At 43.9% G+C, this 17766-nt stretch overlaps 1 protein-coding gene across 1 annotated transcript in view; it reads left to right on the top strand.

Moving 5' to 3' along the window:
- The window catches only part of SLC35F4 (solute carrier family 35 member F4), a 39948-nt gene that overhangs the window by 20536 nt on the left and 1646 nt on the right, over positions 1 to 17766 (top strand). Inside the window, exons 2-4 of the mRNA XM_034770280.1 lie at positions 9966 to 10091; positions 12314 to 12506; positions 16879 to 16968. Coding sequence (XP_034626171.1) covers positions 9981 to 10091; positions 12314 to 12506; positions 16879 to 16968 — 394 coding nt within the window. The 5' untranslated portion in view covers positions 9966 to 9980. The remainder of the gene's footprint in view (positions 1 to 9965; positions 10092 to 12313; positions 12507 to 16878; positions 16969 to 17766) is intronic.

The following is a 17766-nucleotide window of genomic DNA, read 5'->3' as shown; positions in this document are numbered from 1 at the left end:
GGGGCTAGGGCGGGGCTCCTCCCGTCCTCTTTTTTGCTTGTTGAAATATGGTAACCCTAATCTAGCAAAGTTGCAAAGTAAAGCTTCCAGGCTTGTCTTTTGAAGGTATTGTGCAGTTTTCCTTTGAGGATGAAGACTGAGAGGTCAGATATAGAGTGATCGCTTTGTGAAATGTGTTCACCCACAGGTGATAGGCGTTTTTGCCTTTTAGCATTTTTCTGTGTGAGTTCATTTGAGAGCATAGTGATTGGTTTCACCCACATAGTAGTTGTTGCTGGGGCATTTAGTGCTCTGGATGAGGTACACCACGTGTGATAGGCATGTGGAGGACCCATGGATCTAGAAAGGTGTGTTGTGGGGGGGTGCTGATCATTGTAGCAGTGGAGATACGTTTACAGGTTTTTATCTGTTGTTCTAGAGGGCCGTGTGGCACTTTGATTGGTGAACCCACACGGGGTATCATCATACAATTATAGCCCATACTCGATGGGGATCACATCCTGAAAGAAATATTTCCTGAACCTCCCACTTCTGTCCTTCAAACAACCCCACAGCCTCTCCATGCTCATCATCAGAAGCAAGCTCCTCATAGACCAGGACATATCCACTCAGTGTGGCACCATACCCTGCCAGAACAACAGATGCAAAACCTGTAGACATATATTATGAAACTATAATGATCAGTAAATGCCTAGCAAATTTAACATTTCATGGATCAGTTAACAGATCATGGGGTTCTCAAGATCCTAGTAAGCCCAGGGGTTCACAGTCACTTTCCCGTTCTTTATGTCGGAGGGGGCTAGAAACTTTTTTCTGTTGTACCATGCGGTCACGGTACAGAAGAGTTTGGCAACCACTGGTATAATACATAGCTCTGCAATAGAATGTTTCGTCAGTAGATCTCCTTTGTAAAGTGCTTTGAGGTCAGTATTATTATCCCCATTTTACAGTGGAAAACTGAGGCATGGAGAGGGAAAGGGACTTGCCCAAGGTCTCCCAGCTGGCGAGTGGCAGAGCCTGGGATGAAACCCAGCTCTCCAGAGTTCAGGTCACTCTTTTCTTCTCTTGTATAAAGCTGACTTTTTACCCACGTGCTATTTTTCTGGTAAAGGTTAACAATAAGTCTTGCTCTGAGGATACCTTTAGTGAATAATGATTATCTGGGGGAAGAGATGTGTGGAAGTTTAACAGGTTTTGCAAACAAGATGATGACATGCTATGCTTGCAATACCCGATACCCACCTAGCTGATAAAGATTATGACGTCAGGCCTTAGGCCTTGCTTGGGAATGGGTTTAAGCTAACCTGAAAAAAGACACTTTTATATTGAAATAAGAGTGTCCACATGAGGTGCATATACTGGTGTAACCATAACAGTGCAACTATAGCAGTACAACTGGTTAACGTTTCTGTTAGAGGGCTTATTCCTTCACCCTCTCACTTCCCTGGTCCTTCTCGCATGATGAACAGAGAGCAACAATACCTGAAGTCTGAAGGTGCAAACAATTCGATGTTTATTGGCGTGAACTTCCAGCAAGCATGATTCCAGTTTCCTTCCTCAGTGTCCCCCTTCCCAGCTCTGATGCCTCAGAGCCTTGCCTGTGTCCCTGTTCCCATTCCCCCCCGCTTAGTGAAACATGATTCCAATTCCCCCACCCCTGTTCCCATTCCCCCCCCCTTACTTCTTGATTGACTGCAGACTATATAGTAAAACTTGAGTTCTGCTTAGCTTTACCTTAACCCATCATTTTACTGAAATTTAACTAACCAATCCTAACATATTGTAACATGGTTATTTAACCAATTATATCCCATCACCTTAATTGGTTTACACCCAACAAAATTAATTATACAGCAGACAGAAACAATCACAGAACCAGACAGAGATTATACAGACAAACAATAGGGAAGTGGAGACTACAGTGATAGAACAATACAGAAATGAGATCTCAGCTATTGATAAGTGAGTTCTTGCCAAACAGGATGCTGTCAAACTAAGTTTTCTTTAAATCTTTTAGGCTCTTCCCTTTCTCTGGAGGTGGTAGATCGGATCACCTTTCTAACAGCCCCAGATTGCCTTATTTCCATGTGACTAGTTTGGAATGTGAGGATGTGACCGTTCACTTCCCAGTTTATGGCTGGCCTCTGCTGCTTAGCTGAAGGTCTTAGTCTAAGAACAGGGCCTCAGACTGTCACAGTATGAGAAGGCCCTTACATTGGCAGACAGTGATTTTGATTCTTTCTTTTATACCTCTATAACTAGCTAAGTGATAAGAATACACCTAAAGTCTTAAAGTATAGGCCTTTGCAGACAGGCCTGAATATTTATATCCTAACAGTTTCCAGCGTAGGACAGGCCTTAGGTGACTTGGTCTGAGGGCAATAGTGTGGGATGGGGAGATAAGCAGAGGGCACTCGCTGTGCCCCATGGGGAAGTATTCCATAACCGGTAAGCCTAACTTGTCTCCCTGGAAGCTTCTGAATTCCTCATGGCATAGTTGGGCGTCCCATGTATCCACATTGCTCTACTCCTCCCTGTAGTGGAGTTGACTACAGTTGGAGCTGGTCCAAATGCTGCAAACACTTTAAGCTTGTAAGGTGGCCTCTTGACTTCAGATGCTTAAAGTGAAGGATGTGCGTACGTGTCTGCAGGTTCAGAGCCCTGGTTATGTTCCTCCTTGAGCTCTATTTAAATGTTCATATTTGAAAAGAAAATCCTTTGGGAACCGCTTGCCACCCCTGGCTCTGAGCTTCTTTTCAGGAAGGCTGGTTGTAGATAGGAGACAGGTTTCCTTATATTACACTGACTAAGGCTGTAGTACGTGCCCCATGGACAAAGCTGTTCCTTGGTGAAATGCTGCCTGGCTAAACTTTCTTCCAAGAAAGACAATGCAAACTGGTGTTAGTCATTGTCTGTTAGGTGGCCTAAGAAGGTTTCCAGCTTGTTCCATTAATTTAAAGACTTGTTTAAAGAGCAGTCCGCTACAACAGGCCACTTTGCTTCCCTTCGACCCCTGCTGCTACTTGCCAGCACAGCGAGCCTGAAGGATACGCACTTGGGCCTCTCAAGCAAGCATAAGACAATTACTGCTCACCAGTCATTCGCTCCAATGCTTTAATGTATCCTCTGCAGAAGTAACTCCTAATATGAAATTTAAAATAATGTTCTTACCGTTTTTTCCATTGTCAGGTCATATTCATCTTGTGGCTGAGGAGATGATGCTCGTTTTGTGCTCATTGTCTTCTAAAGGCTGCTGAGGGAAAGGCTTGGCTTTCTAAAATCCTGGCAAACTGTAAAACTGGCCCTAAAATTACTGTAGGGTTGGACTGAAAGTCCCTTGCTCCCACCCCACTGGTGAGCAGTTACTCACCTGAGTTGTGCTATTGAAGTCAGTGGATTTACTCATGTGAGGAACTGCTCAGTAATGTGAGGAAGAGGGCCACAATACGGTTCTTAGTGAGATGCTGTTCACTAACAATCAAATCCCGATCCCATTGAAGTCAGTGAGAGTTTTACCGATGACTTCAGAGGGAGTGGGATTTGACCCCAAGATCACAGAAAAGGTATCACTGTTGCAAAAATGTGTTAGCTGCATTCGGTTAACCTGTGGGTTGTCAGAACATCACATGAGTAAGAACTCAGATCCAGGGTATTGCTTCTGGCACATATCTAGCCAACAAAATAGGCAGCCAATCCACATCCATAGAAATACATATGACTCTTCACGCCAAGGGTGTAATATTAAACTGAGAGGGCAGCACTGAAGTGGTGTCACATGCCTTGGGTAAGTCTTCCTGGTGCAAAATTAGTTTTAGGAAACAATTCCCGACCTATCAATCCAGGTGGAGTATGTAGACGTTTAAAATGATAGCCAACAGCCATGTGTGCCATCACCATCTTGACTGAAAGACTGGTTGTCAAACAATCCTCTACATAAGTTATTTTTGTAGTGAGACTGGAAGTTCCATGAACCTGAATCTCCCCTTTCCCCCGCCCAGTCAGTAGTAGCTGTAATAGCTTTGGCAGAGGAGAGGATCCTCTTGTAGGATGGTGGAGGGTGACAGGCTGTCAGTCCCCAGAAGATGGCTCCATTGGGATTTAAGGGAAGTCTACCAGGCCAGCTCTCCAAAGATGTAGGAAAGAGAAGTAAACTAGGTGACCATCCCTGAAAACGGCAGAAGGGGGAAAGAAAACTACAGAGGCACCTCTCCTCAGATAACAGGGAGGTAAGAAAAAAGACTGGACCTGGAAAACAGGGTTGGTTTTCCGACAGGGACCACAAATGAAAGGATATTAAATTATGCCTGGTAGGTGGGGAGAAGGTTCTGTGGGAATGGTCATGGAGTCTGCTGGGAATGGTGTTTTGCACAATGGTTGGACGTCCAGTGAGAATTTTTCCTGAGCAAAGACTGAAGAACTTCAACAAAGGGGAAGTAAAGACATCTGAATAATGAGGCTCGAGAACATTTTCTGTGACGCCTGTTGCTCCAGTCATTAAGACTAGAAACAACAGTGCTTTCCATTGATGAGATGAGAGCTGTATGGAGGAAGCAGGGAACCGTATACCTTCTTATGTGCCACCTTTTGTAAAGTACACTGGCATCAGACGAGTGGCACTGATGTGATTTTGAGGAAACAGGTACATTCTGCCAAGTTCTGCTCCCACTTACAAATCTGGGGTAACTCTATTAGAAATATGTAAAAAAAAAACCCAACCCCTCTCTCTATACTTTCATGCAACCCATAGTTTTTATGAGGTGTTTGATTATCAATCCAGTACAACAGAGCTACCTTATTTATCACATTTATATTTCCAGACCTAAGTGACCAGTTTCTACTGATTTCTTTTCACAAATAATTCTCCTGGAATCTTAACATAAAAATGAACATGGAGGTCTTTAACATTTTCAGTAGGTGATGATTACTTCAGGGCCTTTTGTTATGTCTTTTGGGAAGCAGGTTTGCAATATTACATGTGACCAGTGACAGAATATGACCAATCTACAATGCAACCCAAGATTTAAAAAGACACACCAGTGTAGCGGTTTGTTTAGTTTTTTAAGCCTCTGAATCTGAGTTGTAGTTCTGATCTCTGAGGGGGTTTGGTTATAATTCTGAATTGCTATAAAGCTGATTTTTTTTTATCTTGTTAATTCATATCCTGGGGGAAGTTGAAAAGAAAAACAGAAATATTACGTATCTAATTACGTATCTAATTACGTATGCATAGTAACTAATGGACTGTTTAGCTAAATGGAAGCTAATGCTTAGAATTTCTGCATTGGTGATGGCTGATAAGCAAGGATTCCATTTAGCATTTCAAGATTATAGTTGAGTTCTGCATCCTGCTTACTGACGACATACCATGTACATGTAGATCTAGCTATGAAATATTACTGTCAATTCTAGCAGTATGACATACTGAGTCATATGATGTTATAAGAATCATCTTTATCCCACATGAAGGTAAAAGATCGAGTTTTATAGAGTCGAAGGCTAGTAGAGTCCATTGGTCTGAACTCCTGTTTATCACAGGCCATGAAATTTCACCCAAATACTTCTATACTGAGCTCGATGACTTCCGTTAAACCAAAGCATTCCAATCCTCAGGAGACTGAGGGCTAGTCTACACTAGAAAATGAGAGTTACCCAGCTACATTGCTCGGGGGGTGAAAAATCCACATCCCAGAGCAACGTTGTTAAACTGACTTGAGTCTCCATGTAGAGCAATGGAAGAATTCTTCCGTCGACCTAGATACTGCCTCTCAGGGAGGTGGATTTACTACAGCGATGGGAGAACCCCAGCAGCTGCACCGCTGTGGTGTTTTAAGTGTAAGACGTACCTAGACTGTATGTCGCAGAGAACAGGAAAGATCTAGATGCCACCAATGCCCAAGGCCCCTGCAGTATCAGTGAATTGATTAGGTGAGGTATGCCCAGATGATCCAGGCCCCAGGAAGGCGAGAAAAACCCAAGGTCCCTGGCAATCTGGGGGGGAAATCCTTCCCAACTCCAAATGTAGCGATCAGTTTGACCCGGAACATGTGAGCAAGACACAGCAGCCAAACATCTAGAAAGCAGATTCTCTATGCCACTTCAGAGCACTGCTCGGCCCCACCCAGTGTCCCATCTCCTGCTGTGGGCAGTCTCTGATGCTTCAGAGGAAGGTGGGGGGAAAAAAAAGAAAACCCAGGATACATCTTCTCTTGTGCATTGTGGAAAATTCCTTCCTGATCCCTTCAGGGAGACGGCTGAAGCCCTGAAGCATAAGACTGGATTATAGACATTGTCTTAATGAATTGCTACAAGAGTTATGAGCATGTTGAGGTCAATGCAAGTAAGCCTGTTCCCCTATGGAGGAATAGAATGAACAGTGGGATGTATAGATTCACAGGTTCCAAGGTCCAAAGGTACTATTCTGACCATCCAGATTGGCCTCACTACCCCCATCCAAACACAAAGAGCTCATACAAGGGTGCATTTTTCTGGGCTTTACTTTTCCGTAGTAGTGGCTGTTTTACAGAAAAGTCCCAGAACAGACCATAAACTCGTGGATCAAATGAAGTGATGCCATAGACTGTGGTTGCACATTTGTACGGTTGGTAGCGGACACCTACTAGTATTTGAAGAAGAGGCATAGTCTAGTAAAAAGAGGTATAAGGTAACATTTTCAAAAGGACCCAAGCAGGTTAGGGACCTAACTTCCATTGATCTAAGCAGGTTAAGCACCTAACATATTTAAGCACGTTTGAAAATCTTATTAGGCATCTGTTTGTGGCTTTAGGCACTTCATATCTTTGAAAAGCTGGCCCTCCCAAATCCTCTTTTCAAAAGTGACTTAGGTCCGGAGCCTCAAAGGTATTTAGGTGCCTAATTCCCATTGACATCTCCCATTGAAGGTAAGAGGGAAGGATGATCCACTGGCCTAAGACACTTCACCCAGGTTCAATTCACTGCTCTGCCATTGATTTACTCTGTAACCTTGGGCAAGTCACTTAGCCTCTCTTTGCCTTAGTTTCCCTTTGTAAAATGCAGATAATATGCTTCCCTGCTTCACAGAGAGTTGTGAGGAAGAAATACAAGGGTGTGAAGTGCTTTGAGATCTCCTGATGAAGTGCTATATAAGAAATAGGCATTACTATTAATAATAAGGGTAAATGGAACTGAAAGAGAATGTAAATTCTACTTGGCACAAACTGGCTTGCTTTGAACAACCTGTCCTTTAAAGATTAATTGCCACTTGCCACTATTATATATGATTCTCCATGCAAAGTCCATTGCCAAGTAAGCATGTTGTTTCTCGTTCAAGTTGTATACAATTTTGTGCATCTGCTTTATACAACAAATTCTGCACACATTTTTTGTGACATAAACATAGAATCTGTTTGGCCATATTTACCCTGGCTCTCTGCCAGTCTGTTGTGAAGTTATGCCTGAAAGGAAAACAAAAGCACCTGGTGAAGTTAGTTTTTTACTCCCATAAGGAGGGCTGGGATGCTAATGTAGCATTTAAATTGAAATAATAATTGATGTTAGGACAAGAAGAGAGTATACAGTATTGGCCTTTTTGAAATATGTTTTTGTTTAATTTCTGGAAATTAAAAACCTATCCAAATATCAGACAGTTTTTTCATGGGAAAAACATCATTGTTACAAAAAGTGGAGGATTTTTTGCTTGTTTTTGTGTGTGGGGGGTTTTTTTTTCCTCATAAAGAAACAGACAATGAAAAGTACAAAAATGTAAATGATTTACAGCTTGCCTGGGTTGGCCCTGTAACAAAGAAAGGGGGACCCTGCTGTATATGCTGTGGAACTGTCCAACAGTCAGGTAGCTGTGAAAAGAGATGGATGCAAGAGTTGAAATGGGTCTCGGCTTACGCAGCCAAACCCTAGCCGAAAATCATATCCTCGGTTATTTATCTACTAGACTGGGGGTTTACCTCTGCCACAAAGACTTTGGTTCTTAAGGGCTTCCATGATCACCAAGCATATGATTTTACAAAAATGGAAGAGTAGGGTTATGCCCAGACTAGAGCAATGTTATTGGGACCTGTCTCGCTGGGCAGCCAAAGAAAGACTAGCTTTGTGCCATAGAGAGCAATTGTAGAAATTTGAAGAAATGTGGGCCCCATTTCTAGATATGTTTGAATAAAAAATGTTGAGCTGGCTCAAAGAATGCCAGACGTCCATTCCACCTAACCCTTTCCCCCACACGATTCCCGCCCCCACCCCCACAGTCCTCACTCTCCCTCCATGCCTTATTCAAAAAGCAATGTTCTCTTGCTAATTATTAACAGTTTCAAACATACGGAAAAGTTTCCAGGCTGTTTGTAATACACTGTTGAAAAAATCAGAACTGGGGTTAAGGGACTCCCCTCATGTTATGACAAATAGATCCAAAGTGATTTTGAAATGGAGCCTCAGTCCATCCTCTGATTATTTTGAACCTGCAACTTTGTGAGCACAAATAAAAAGTAGTTGATTATGTCAGGATTAGAGTCATGGGAGCAAAATGCCGGTTTTAAAACTGACCCATCAAATCTTTGGTGAAATGTGGCTTTTTCAACTATATTCTGAATATTTTGGTGTCATGTTGTTTAACAGTGTAATGAAATTATATATATGGAGCCCGATTTTCAAACACTGTAGCCTGATCTTCAGAAGGTCTGAGCTACCACAGCTCCCTCGGAAGTCAATGGGAGCTGCGGACACTCAGACCCTTTGAAATTCAGACCACTTGTTTACCTATCTAATTTTGGTCAAGATGACTAAATCCAGAGGGGACGATTTTCAAAGGCACCAAGGGCAGAGAGGTGTCCAACTCCTAGGGAAACTTAACTGCCATCTGCGTCTTTGAAAATCTCCCCAGCTTTAGGTACCTAACTTCAAGCAACTATGTTTGAAAATTTGGCTCCTTAAATGTAATAGATCATTAAAACAGATGGCTTTCTGAACACAGCAAAGGGCCAGTTTGTGAAGCCCTGGTTCACATTAGTGAACAGTTGCCCACATAAGCAGTCCCCCTGGATAAAGTGCTCCCGCACGTGAGGAGAGGTGCACAATCTAGCTGTACTTGTTGAGATAAAATCCACATTCAATATTCTCCAGTACTCTCGTTCTAAGTTTAGTGAGAAACGCTAGCTGGGATTTGGTGCCAATGGGAGTTGGGCACACAGGGTAAAATTTTCAAAAGCACCTAAGTGATTTAGGCCTTGACTACCTGGGAAAATCACAATTGGATCTATGACCCTAAGGCCTTGTCTACATGGGGTAACTGACTGACATAGCTTTTGTGGGATAAACTATTCTGCACAAGCTATAACTCCAGGTTTGATACCATTCCACAATAAAAATGACTTCTATTCCGGAACAGAATGTGCACACAGGGAGATTTGGCAGGAAAACTTATTCTGCAGTCCTATACTGGTCATTTCTCCTCTGTAGACAAGGCCTGCAGGTCCTAAATCCCACTGAGATTTAAGGGCCAAAATCACCTAGGTGCTTTTGGAAATTCTAATCACAAATCCCATTGGAAGTTGGGCACCGATCTCCCTTATGTTCCTTTGAAAATCCAAGACACTATCTGTAGCCTTACTAAAGACTTGTTTTGTCTAGCAGCAAATTAAGTTGTATAGACGATAATGTGCCAGAACAGTCTTAATCTTGGGAATCATTGCACCAAAGTGGATGTTAATCTAAAAATAATGTACGATAAAAGTTCTATCAATAGGTGCCATGAGACCGTGTGATGTTATAGACCCATATAGTTCATGATGCATACACCTACATTACTATCTGACGTCTTTCTCAATAGTTACATAATCACCTATTTAAGAGGAAACTAGAAGAACTAAAGTTAGAGAAAGTAGCTGGTAACTATCATAAAACCACTCAGAGATAATCTAATCTCTTTCCAAGCAATAAAGTTCCTCTGAGCTTTAAATTTCTTTGTTTTGCTTGTACAGATTGTTGCAGCAATAATGGCAATCACAGGAATTGTTATGATGGCATATGCAGATGGTTTCCATGGCGATTCAATTATCGGGGTAGCATATGCTGTTGGATCTGCATCCACCTCTGCACTCTATAAGGTGGGTCATAATGTTTTGTTAATAGCAGGGAAATGGTCTTATTCCCTGCATCATGCGTTAAAAAATGCACAAGTTGAAAGCAAGCCAGGTTAAAAAATATATAAGGCTCACCTTTGCTGCATAATTTATATTCTGAGCAGGAAGTGTCAGAAAAGTTACTACAGAGATAATTATTTTGTGACTGCCAAGTATTCAGAGGGGCTTTGCTTCATGAGCCTTTAATGAAATCTCTATTATTATACTGCCAGAAGATTATCATCTATGATTTCATCGTTTTTTTGCCATGGCAATTTATTGACACTATTTATAATGGGCTTGCTATGCGCAACAATGAGAAAATATTGAATGCTGTTAAACACCCTGTTTCTTTGATGATGGCAAAATTCTCATCTCTTCTGCACTGCAGATCTCTATTTCATATTCCGCGCTCGTTCTAGGTTGGGAACTCCCATCCAGGACAATGGAAGTAGTACATGCAGCATTTGGTTAGAGGCGCGCAGGGCATGAGATTGCACAGTTCTACCCCAGAGGTTCTACTTCTACTTTATTCGAAGGAGTGCTCTCCTTTTACCTTGATTAACACTTAGTGAGAATGACACTACATGCATGCAGGTTTCCTGCCATTAATGAGGTGGAGTGTGAAGCAGAGGGTGGATTGGTGATGTGGAAGGGATCTAAAGTTATCTTCTGGCTTCATCCTTAATTGTACCTGTCAGGTTCACCGTGAATAGTCGCTAGTCACTCAAAATGTATGAATTTGGGTCTATGGGGATGAACTCTGCAGTGATTTACACCGCTTATGATTCCCCCCCCCCCCCCCGACTTCAGAGAACCTATGGGCCTGATTTGGTTTTTGAAGGAGTCATTCGTGATTTACATCCGTGCGAGGTGAGAGTTGAGCCCTGTCACTCTAAATATTTAACCTGTCTTGGCTCCAGGGTTGTATTTTATTTACATTTGTTCCTTGCAAAATATTTTAATATGGTAATGTTACCGTTGCTGGCTCAAAGCTGGCCCCATTTGTACTGTGAGAAGGACGTGGTTGAGTTGTGTGGACACCTGAGTTTTAATCCCAGCTCTCTCTCTCTCTCTCAAACTCTTTCTTTGAGGCCATGAACCACTGATTTAAGCCTTGATTCATCAAGGTACTTAAGCTTGTACCTAACTTTAAGCACATGAGTGGCGCCATTGAAGTCAGTGGGACTACTGGTGTCTAAAATGAGGCATGTGCTTAAGTACTCTAATGAATTGGGGCTGGGAGCCCAAATGTTCATGAAGGCTTCCAATTTTGGGTGCCCACCTGCAGCATCGGCTAACTTCAGCTGTGGTTGGAGCTGCTCTGCACCTCTGGAAAAAAAACATTGCTAGGTGCTGGATACGCACAAAGGAAGTGCCTGCCTTGAGACAGACCAGACAGAGCCATGGAGAGTAGTGGGACAGACGTTATATCATACACATGAAGGAGCCAGCCAGAAGGGTCGTGTCCTGACAGCAAGGGGTCGATTGTTTAACCCTTCCTCATGTACATGAGTACTCACACAACCAGTCCCATTCAAGTCAAAGGATCTCCTCACATGCATAAATGATTAAAGGACTAGAAAACATGACCTATGAGGGAAGATTGAATAAATTGGGTTTGTTTAGTCTGGAAAAGAGAAGACTGAGAGAGGACATGATAACAGTTGTTACAAGGAGGAGGAAGAAAAATTGTTTTTCTCAACCTCTGAGGATAGGACAAGAAGCAATGGGCTTAAATTGCAGCAAGGGAAGTTTAAGTTGGACATTAGGAAAAACTTCCTAACTGTCAGGGTGGTTAAGCACTGGAATGAATTGCCAAGGGAGGTTGTGGAATCTCCATCATTGAAGATTTTTAAGAACAGGTTAGACAAACACCTGTCAGGAATGGTCTGGATAATACTTGATCCTGCCACAAGTTCAGGGGACTGGACTAGAAGACTCTCGAGATCCCTTCCAGTCCTATGATTCTATAAGTGCTCACCAGGAGAGCAAGGCCTATAATGATTTAATAATACAGGGTCAGATCAGTCTCTTCTGTGGTAATACCCACTGGAGAGGGTCAGGGGGGTGGGATCTCAAAGACCCTCTTACAGAGCTCTTCCATTATCAAGGGGAAAGGTTGGTCCTGCAGAGCTTTGTAGACATGGGAGAACTTCACTTGCAGCAGGATGTAACTGTTTTAAAATCTTCCCTTTCCACCACAGGTTTTGTTCAAGATGTTCCTTGGAAGTGCAAACTTTGGGGAAGCTGCTCATTTTGTTTCCACTCTGGGTTTCTTCAATTTAATCTTCATCTCGTTTACCCCGATCATACTGTATTTTACGAAAGTGGAATACTGGTCTCCCTTCTCTGCCGTGCCGTGGGGTTATCTGTGTGGAGTAGCCGGCCTCTGGTTAGGTATTTGCAGAACATTTTTTTCATTTTTCTAATGCCTCATTTTATTTACTGCAGGATCACCTTGAAACAGCTGCCCACATGAAAATTCTCCTTTCTCTAAATGTTTCAATAGCAGAATTCATTTGTAGCTAAAATCGCCATGAAAATGGTTAACATAGCTCGTGAAAACTTGGGGGCGGGGGAAAGTCCAAATTTAAAAAAATATGCTGAGCCGCTCTAGTAATTCTATTATCAGAGGGGTAGCCGTGTTAGTCTGGGTCTGTAAAAAGCAACCAAGAGTCCTATGGCACCTTACAGACTAACAGATGTATTGGAGCATAAGCTTTCGTGGGTGAATACCCACTTCGTCAGACGCATGTAATTCTGTCAGTTTTTACACTCACATTTTTATAGTGGTGCTTCAGCTGCCCCATTATCTTACTTACAACTGGCTTATTTTAAAATAAACTTGATGTAGCTGCTTGTATTTAGAGTAGCAGCCGTGTTAGTCTGTATCCGCAAAAAGAAGAACAGGAGTACTTGTGGCACCTTAGAGACTAACAAATTTATTAGAGCATAAGCTTTCGTGGACTACAGCCCACTTCTTCAGATGCATCCGAAGAAGTGGGCTGTAGTCCACGAAAACTTATGCTCTAATAAATTTGTTAGTCTCTAAAGTGCCACAAGTACTCCTGTTCTTCTTTCTGCTTGTATTTAGTTAGTCATCCAAATGTTAGTTCTTGGAGCACTGTCATTTAATCATTTTGTTGTTATTGTGCTAGCAACTAGAGGCCGACTCAACCAGAGCTCCTTTATGCTAAATGGTGCAATAGCTTGTGCTCCACTTTGGTGCAAATGAAAAGCTGCATGGCCTTTAACTCCTTTAACTTCCCTGCTCCATTTACAACGTTTCCTCTTTCAAAGAACTGTTGCTAGTGCTACTGAGTCTGCGAAGAGAACCATTGACATTGACCCAGGTCTGCTTTACACTCTGTTTCCTTCGCTAATAATGAAAGTGTCCATCTGTTTGGAACCGAACAGATTTTTTTTATCTCAGTCATACACTAAATGGAAACACTTTGGGGAAAACTATTGTTCATGCCTAGATGGGCTTCCCAGCCTCTCAGAGTCTGAATCAGAAGGGATGGCAGAGGTGTTGAGAGATTTGACTCTCTTCCACTTGCTGCCCTAGACCTAATTACATCCACTCTAAGAGCACCAAGGTAGGTGTAATTTATCATCCAGGGAGCTGGTTGAATACGGACTTTAAAGTAGGATAGAGCAGCTGCTGCACAAAGCAGGCAGAAAGCCAGCATAAAATCCTCAGTGTTGCTAGCTCTGTGCCATGCCCCTTTCTGATAACACCAGGATAGGAGCAGGAGGTGTGGCCATGGAGAAGAGGGGCCTGGCTGGGGTGCAAGGTGCTACTGCACAACAACATTCCCACACTGATAGAACGGCCCTTGGGAGCTGTTTCCAGCCAGTGCAAAAAATTTGCAGCAGCAGCCCTGAGGCTGCTCTAAGTTGTACTGCGACCAAACTCTCTACTACCCAGCTCCGGAACTGGGGGATGGGATAGTTTGGCTGCACCTGAGGGCTCAACCCCAGAAGCCTAGCTGAGCTCAGGGGGATCTAACTTAGCTGCATTCAGAGGTGATGTATATCTGAGTGGTGGTGGTAACAGCAATGCGTAATAGAAATAATGCTAGTCCAAGGGGATTGAGGCTCAAGAAGTTGCAAAACAGGGGAAGCAGGAAAGGGAAAACTGAATAACTGATGAGTCTGAATCAACCCAGTACCCCCACGGGTGCTGTATCATACAATATAGTGCAGTATAGCCCGTCCTTCAACTGCCTGCACTTTAAAATCCCTTTAAAAAGATGGGGGATTTCAGTGACGCTCTAATAGCTTATAATCTTTCACTTGGCTAGGCCTCCTCATGCTGCAACATCCATTTAGTAGCTATGGCCCTACGTGTAAGGGATTGTGCATCCAAAAACACCTCCCCTCTGATACCTGCACTTTTTAAAGCCCGTGAAAGGGAATTCAGAATCCTCTCCAGTTACACTGCCACTCTCATCTCATCCACTGGCCACTTCCCCATGAACTACAGAGTCGTTGCAGCAAAGAGTCTTGTGGCACCTTATAGACTGACAGATGTATTGGAGCATAAGCTTTCATGGGTGAATACCCACTTCGTCGGATGCATGCATGCATGCATCATGCATCCGACGAAGTGGGTATTCACCCACGAAAGTTCATGCTCCAATACATCTGTTAGTCTATAAGGTGCCACAGGACTCTTTGCTGCTTTTACAGATCCAGACTAACACGGCTACCCCTCTGATACAGAGTAGTTGACTCCCTTCTTTTTTCAGTGGCTGAACAAAAAGGACAGGGCTGTCCTGGTAGGCGCATGTGCTTCTTGCTGCCATGTTCCTTTCAGGTATTGTGTAGCCAGAGACAGCACCTCCTTAGCTGGTGAAATGTAACCCCCCCACTCCATTCCTGGCCTGTTGAGACAGCAGAAGTCCACCCTAACCCAAGAAGGCATGAAGGTAGGCGTAGCGGTCGGTGGGTTTTAGGTATAGGGTGGTGTTAATGTGGCCATCGCTTATTTGTACGGTGGTGTCCAGGAAGTGGACCTTCCACCCCACCATCAACCTCAGCCTGGACCAATCTACACGGGAGGTCCACTTCCTGGACACCACCGTACAAATAAGCGATGGCCACATCTACCTACGCTATATTGATGACATCTTCATCATCTGGACCCATGGGAAGGAGGCCCTGGAAGAATTCCACCATGCTTTCAACAGCTTCCACCCCACCATCAACCTCAGCCTGGACCAATCTACACGGGAGGTCCACTTCCTGGACACCACCGTACAAATAAGCGATGGCCACATTAACACCACCCTATACCGAAAACCCACCGACCGCTACGCCTACCTTCATGCCTCCAGCTTCCACCCCGGTCACACCACACGATCCATCGTCTACAGCCAAGCACTGAGGTACAATCGCATCTGCTCCAACCCCTCAGACAGAGACCAACACCTACAAGATCTTCACCAAGCATTCTCAAAACTACGATACCCACACAAGGAAATAAAGAAACAAATCAACAGAGCCAGACGTGTACCCAGAAGCCTCCTGCTACAAGACAGGCCCAGAAGAGAAACCAACAGAACTCCACTGGCCATCACCTACAGTCCTCAGCTTAAACCTCTCCAACGCATCATCAGTGATCTACAACCCATCCTGGACAATGATCCCTCACTTTCACAGACCTTGGGAGGCAGGCCAGTCCTCGCCCACAGACAACCTGCCAACCTTAAGCATATTCTCACCAGCAACCACGCACCGCACCATAACAACTCTAACTCAGGAACCAACCCATGCAACAAACCTCGATGCCAACTCTGCCCACATATCTACACCAGCAACACCATCACTGGACCTAACCAGATCAGCTACAACATCACCGGCTCATTCACCTGCACGTCCACCAATGTTATATATGCCATCATATGCCAGCAATGCCCCTCTGCTATGTACATTGGCCAAACTGGACAGTCACTACGCAAGAGGATAAATGGACACAAGTCAGATATCAGGAATGGCAATATACAAAAACCTGTAGGAGAACACTTCAACCTCCCTGGCCACACAATAGCAGATGTAAAGGTTGCCATCTTACAGCAAAAAAACTTCAGGACCAGACTCCAAAGAGAAACTGCTGAGCTCCAGTTCATTTGCAAATTTGACACCATCAGATCAGGATTAAACAAAGACTGTGAATGGCTATCCAACTACAGAAACAGTTTCTCCTCCCTTGGTGTTCACACCTCAACTGCTAGCAGAGCACCTCACCCTCCCTGATTGAACTAACCTCGTTATCTCCACACTGATATATACCTGCCTCTGGAGATTTCCATTACTTGCATCTGAAGAAGTGAGGTTCTGACCCACGAAAGCTTATGCTCCCAGTACTTCTGTTAGTCTCAAAGGTGCCACAGGACCCTCTGTTGCTTTTTACAGATTCAGACTAACACGGCTACCCCTCTGATACCTAACCCAAGAGGGACTAGTCTGAGAACAATCCTGGTTTCTTTTGTGGATAAGGGTCTAAAGCTTCGGTTCAAGCTTCAAAACAGGAAAGTGGCCCATTTTGAATGAGCAGGTTTTTTTAACATGAACTTACAGCCAACCCTTCTCTCCTTCCCCATGCTAAACTTACATTCACATTCTGCTCATGACACATGCAGGATCAGATCCCTGACGGGCAAGAACTTATTAGAATGCCTGATGTAATTTAAAAGCTTAGAAAATCCGTTTGTTATTATTTTATTACTTCCAGCGTCTCATGTATCATTCTCTGTCTTTACAGCTTTTAACATATTGGTAAATGTTGGAGTTGTGCTGACCTACCCCATCCTAATTTCTATCGGGACAGTGCTCAGTGTTCCTGGAAATGCAGGTACAAATAATGCAATTAATGAATAAAACTCATAGACAAATGTACTAACATTTGAAGTAATTTTTAAGGGCACGTGATGTTGCCATATTTCTTCAGAAAGGTTTCCTAATGTAACCCGTCTGCCAGGTGGAGCCAGCAGCAACCAGGGCCGGGTTCAATATCTAGGGGTTCCTTTCCATCGATACAACACAGAACCAGCTCGAGCCCCCACCCAGTAACCTGGGAAATTGACACATCATCCCTGGGCGCCTCTGAGAGGCAATACTTCTCCACTCGCAAGCACAGAGTCTGAGTGTAGAAAATAAACGTTTAATAGAAGGAGGGAAGTGACTCGGCATTCATTTGGGAAAACACTGCAAACAGGGTTCATAAACCTAAACCATGAGTAAGAGACCCACCCCCAAGTAGGTTGGGCAGTGTCCTTGTCCCTTCAAGTTCTTAAGTCCAGCAACCCAAAAGCCCCCTTCATATGCTGGACCCGTCTCTGCACACCACTCACAATTGCTGTCCTTGGCCAGTGCAGACCCAGAGTTCAGAGGTGCATCTGTAGAGTTCACCTCCCTCCCTGGTTGGAGGGCGAGGGGGTAAAGAGGCACCTTACTCATTCCACTACTCGGGCACTCACCGGCTGCTCCTGCTGGCCACCTGATCCCTGCTCTCGCTGTGCCTCTCTGCTGCCACCAGGCCAGTCACCTGCTCACACCACGCCTCTCCACCAGCCGCCCTGCTAGCCGCCCGTCATGCCTCTCCACCAGCCGCCCTGCTAGCCGCTTGTCATGCTTCTCCACTGCCACCCTA

The sequence above is a fragment of the Trachemys scripta genome, chromosome 4, assembly GCF_013100865.1.
Source record: "Trachemys scripta elegans isolate TJP31775 chromosome 4, CAS_Tse_1.0, whole genome shotgun sequence".
Taxonomy (NCBI): domain Eukaryota; kingdom Metazoa; phylum Chordata; order Testudines; family Emydidae; genus Trachemys; species Trachemys scripta.
This window is presented reverse-complemented; position numbering and strand designations above follow the sequence as displayed.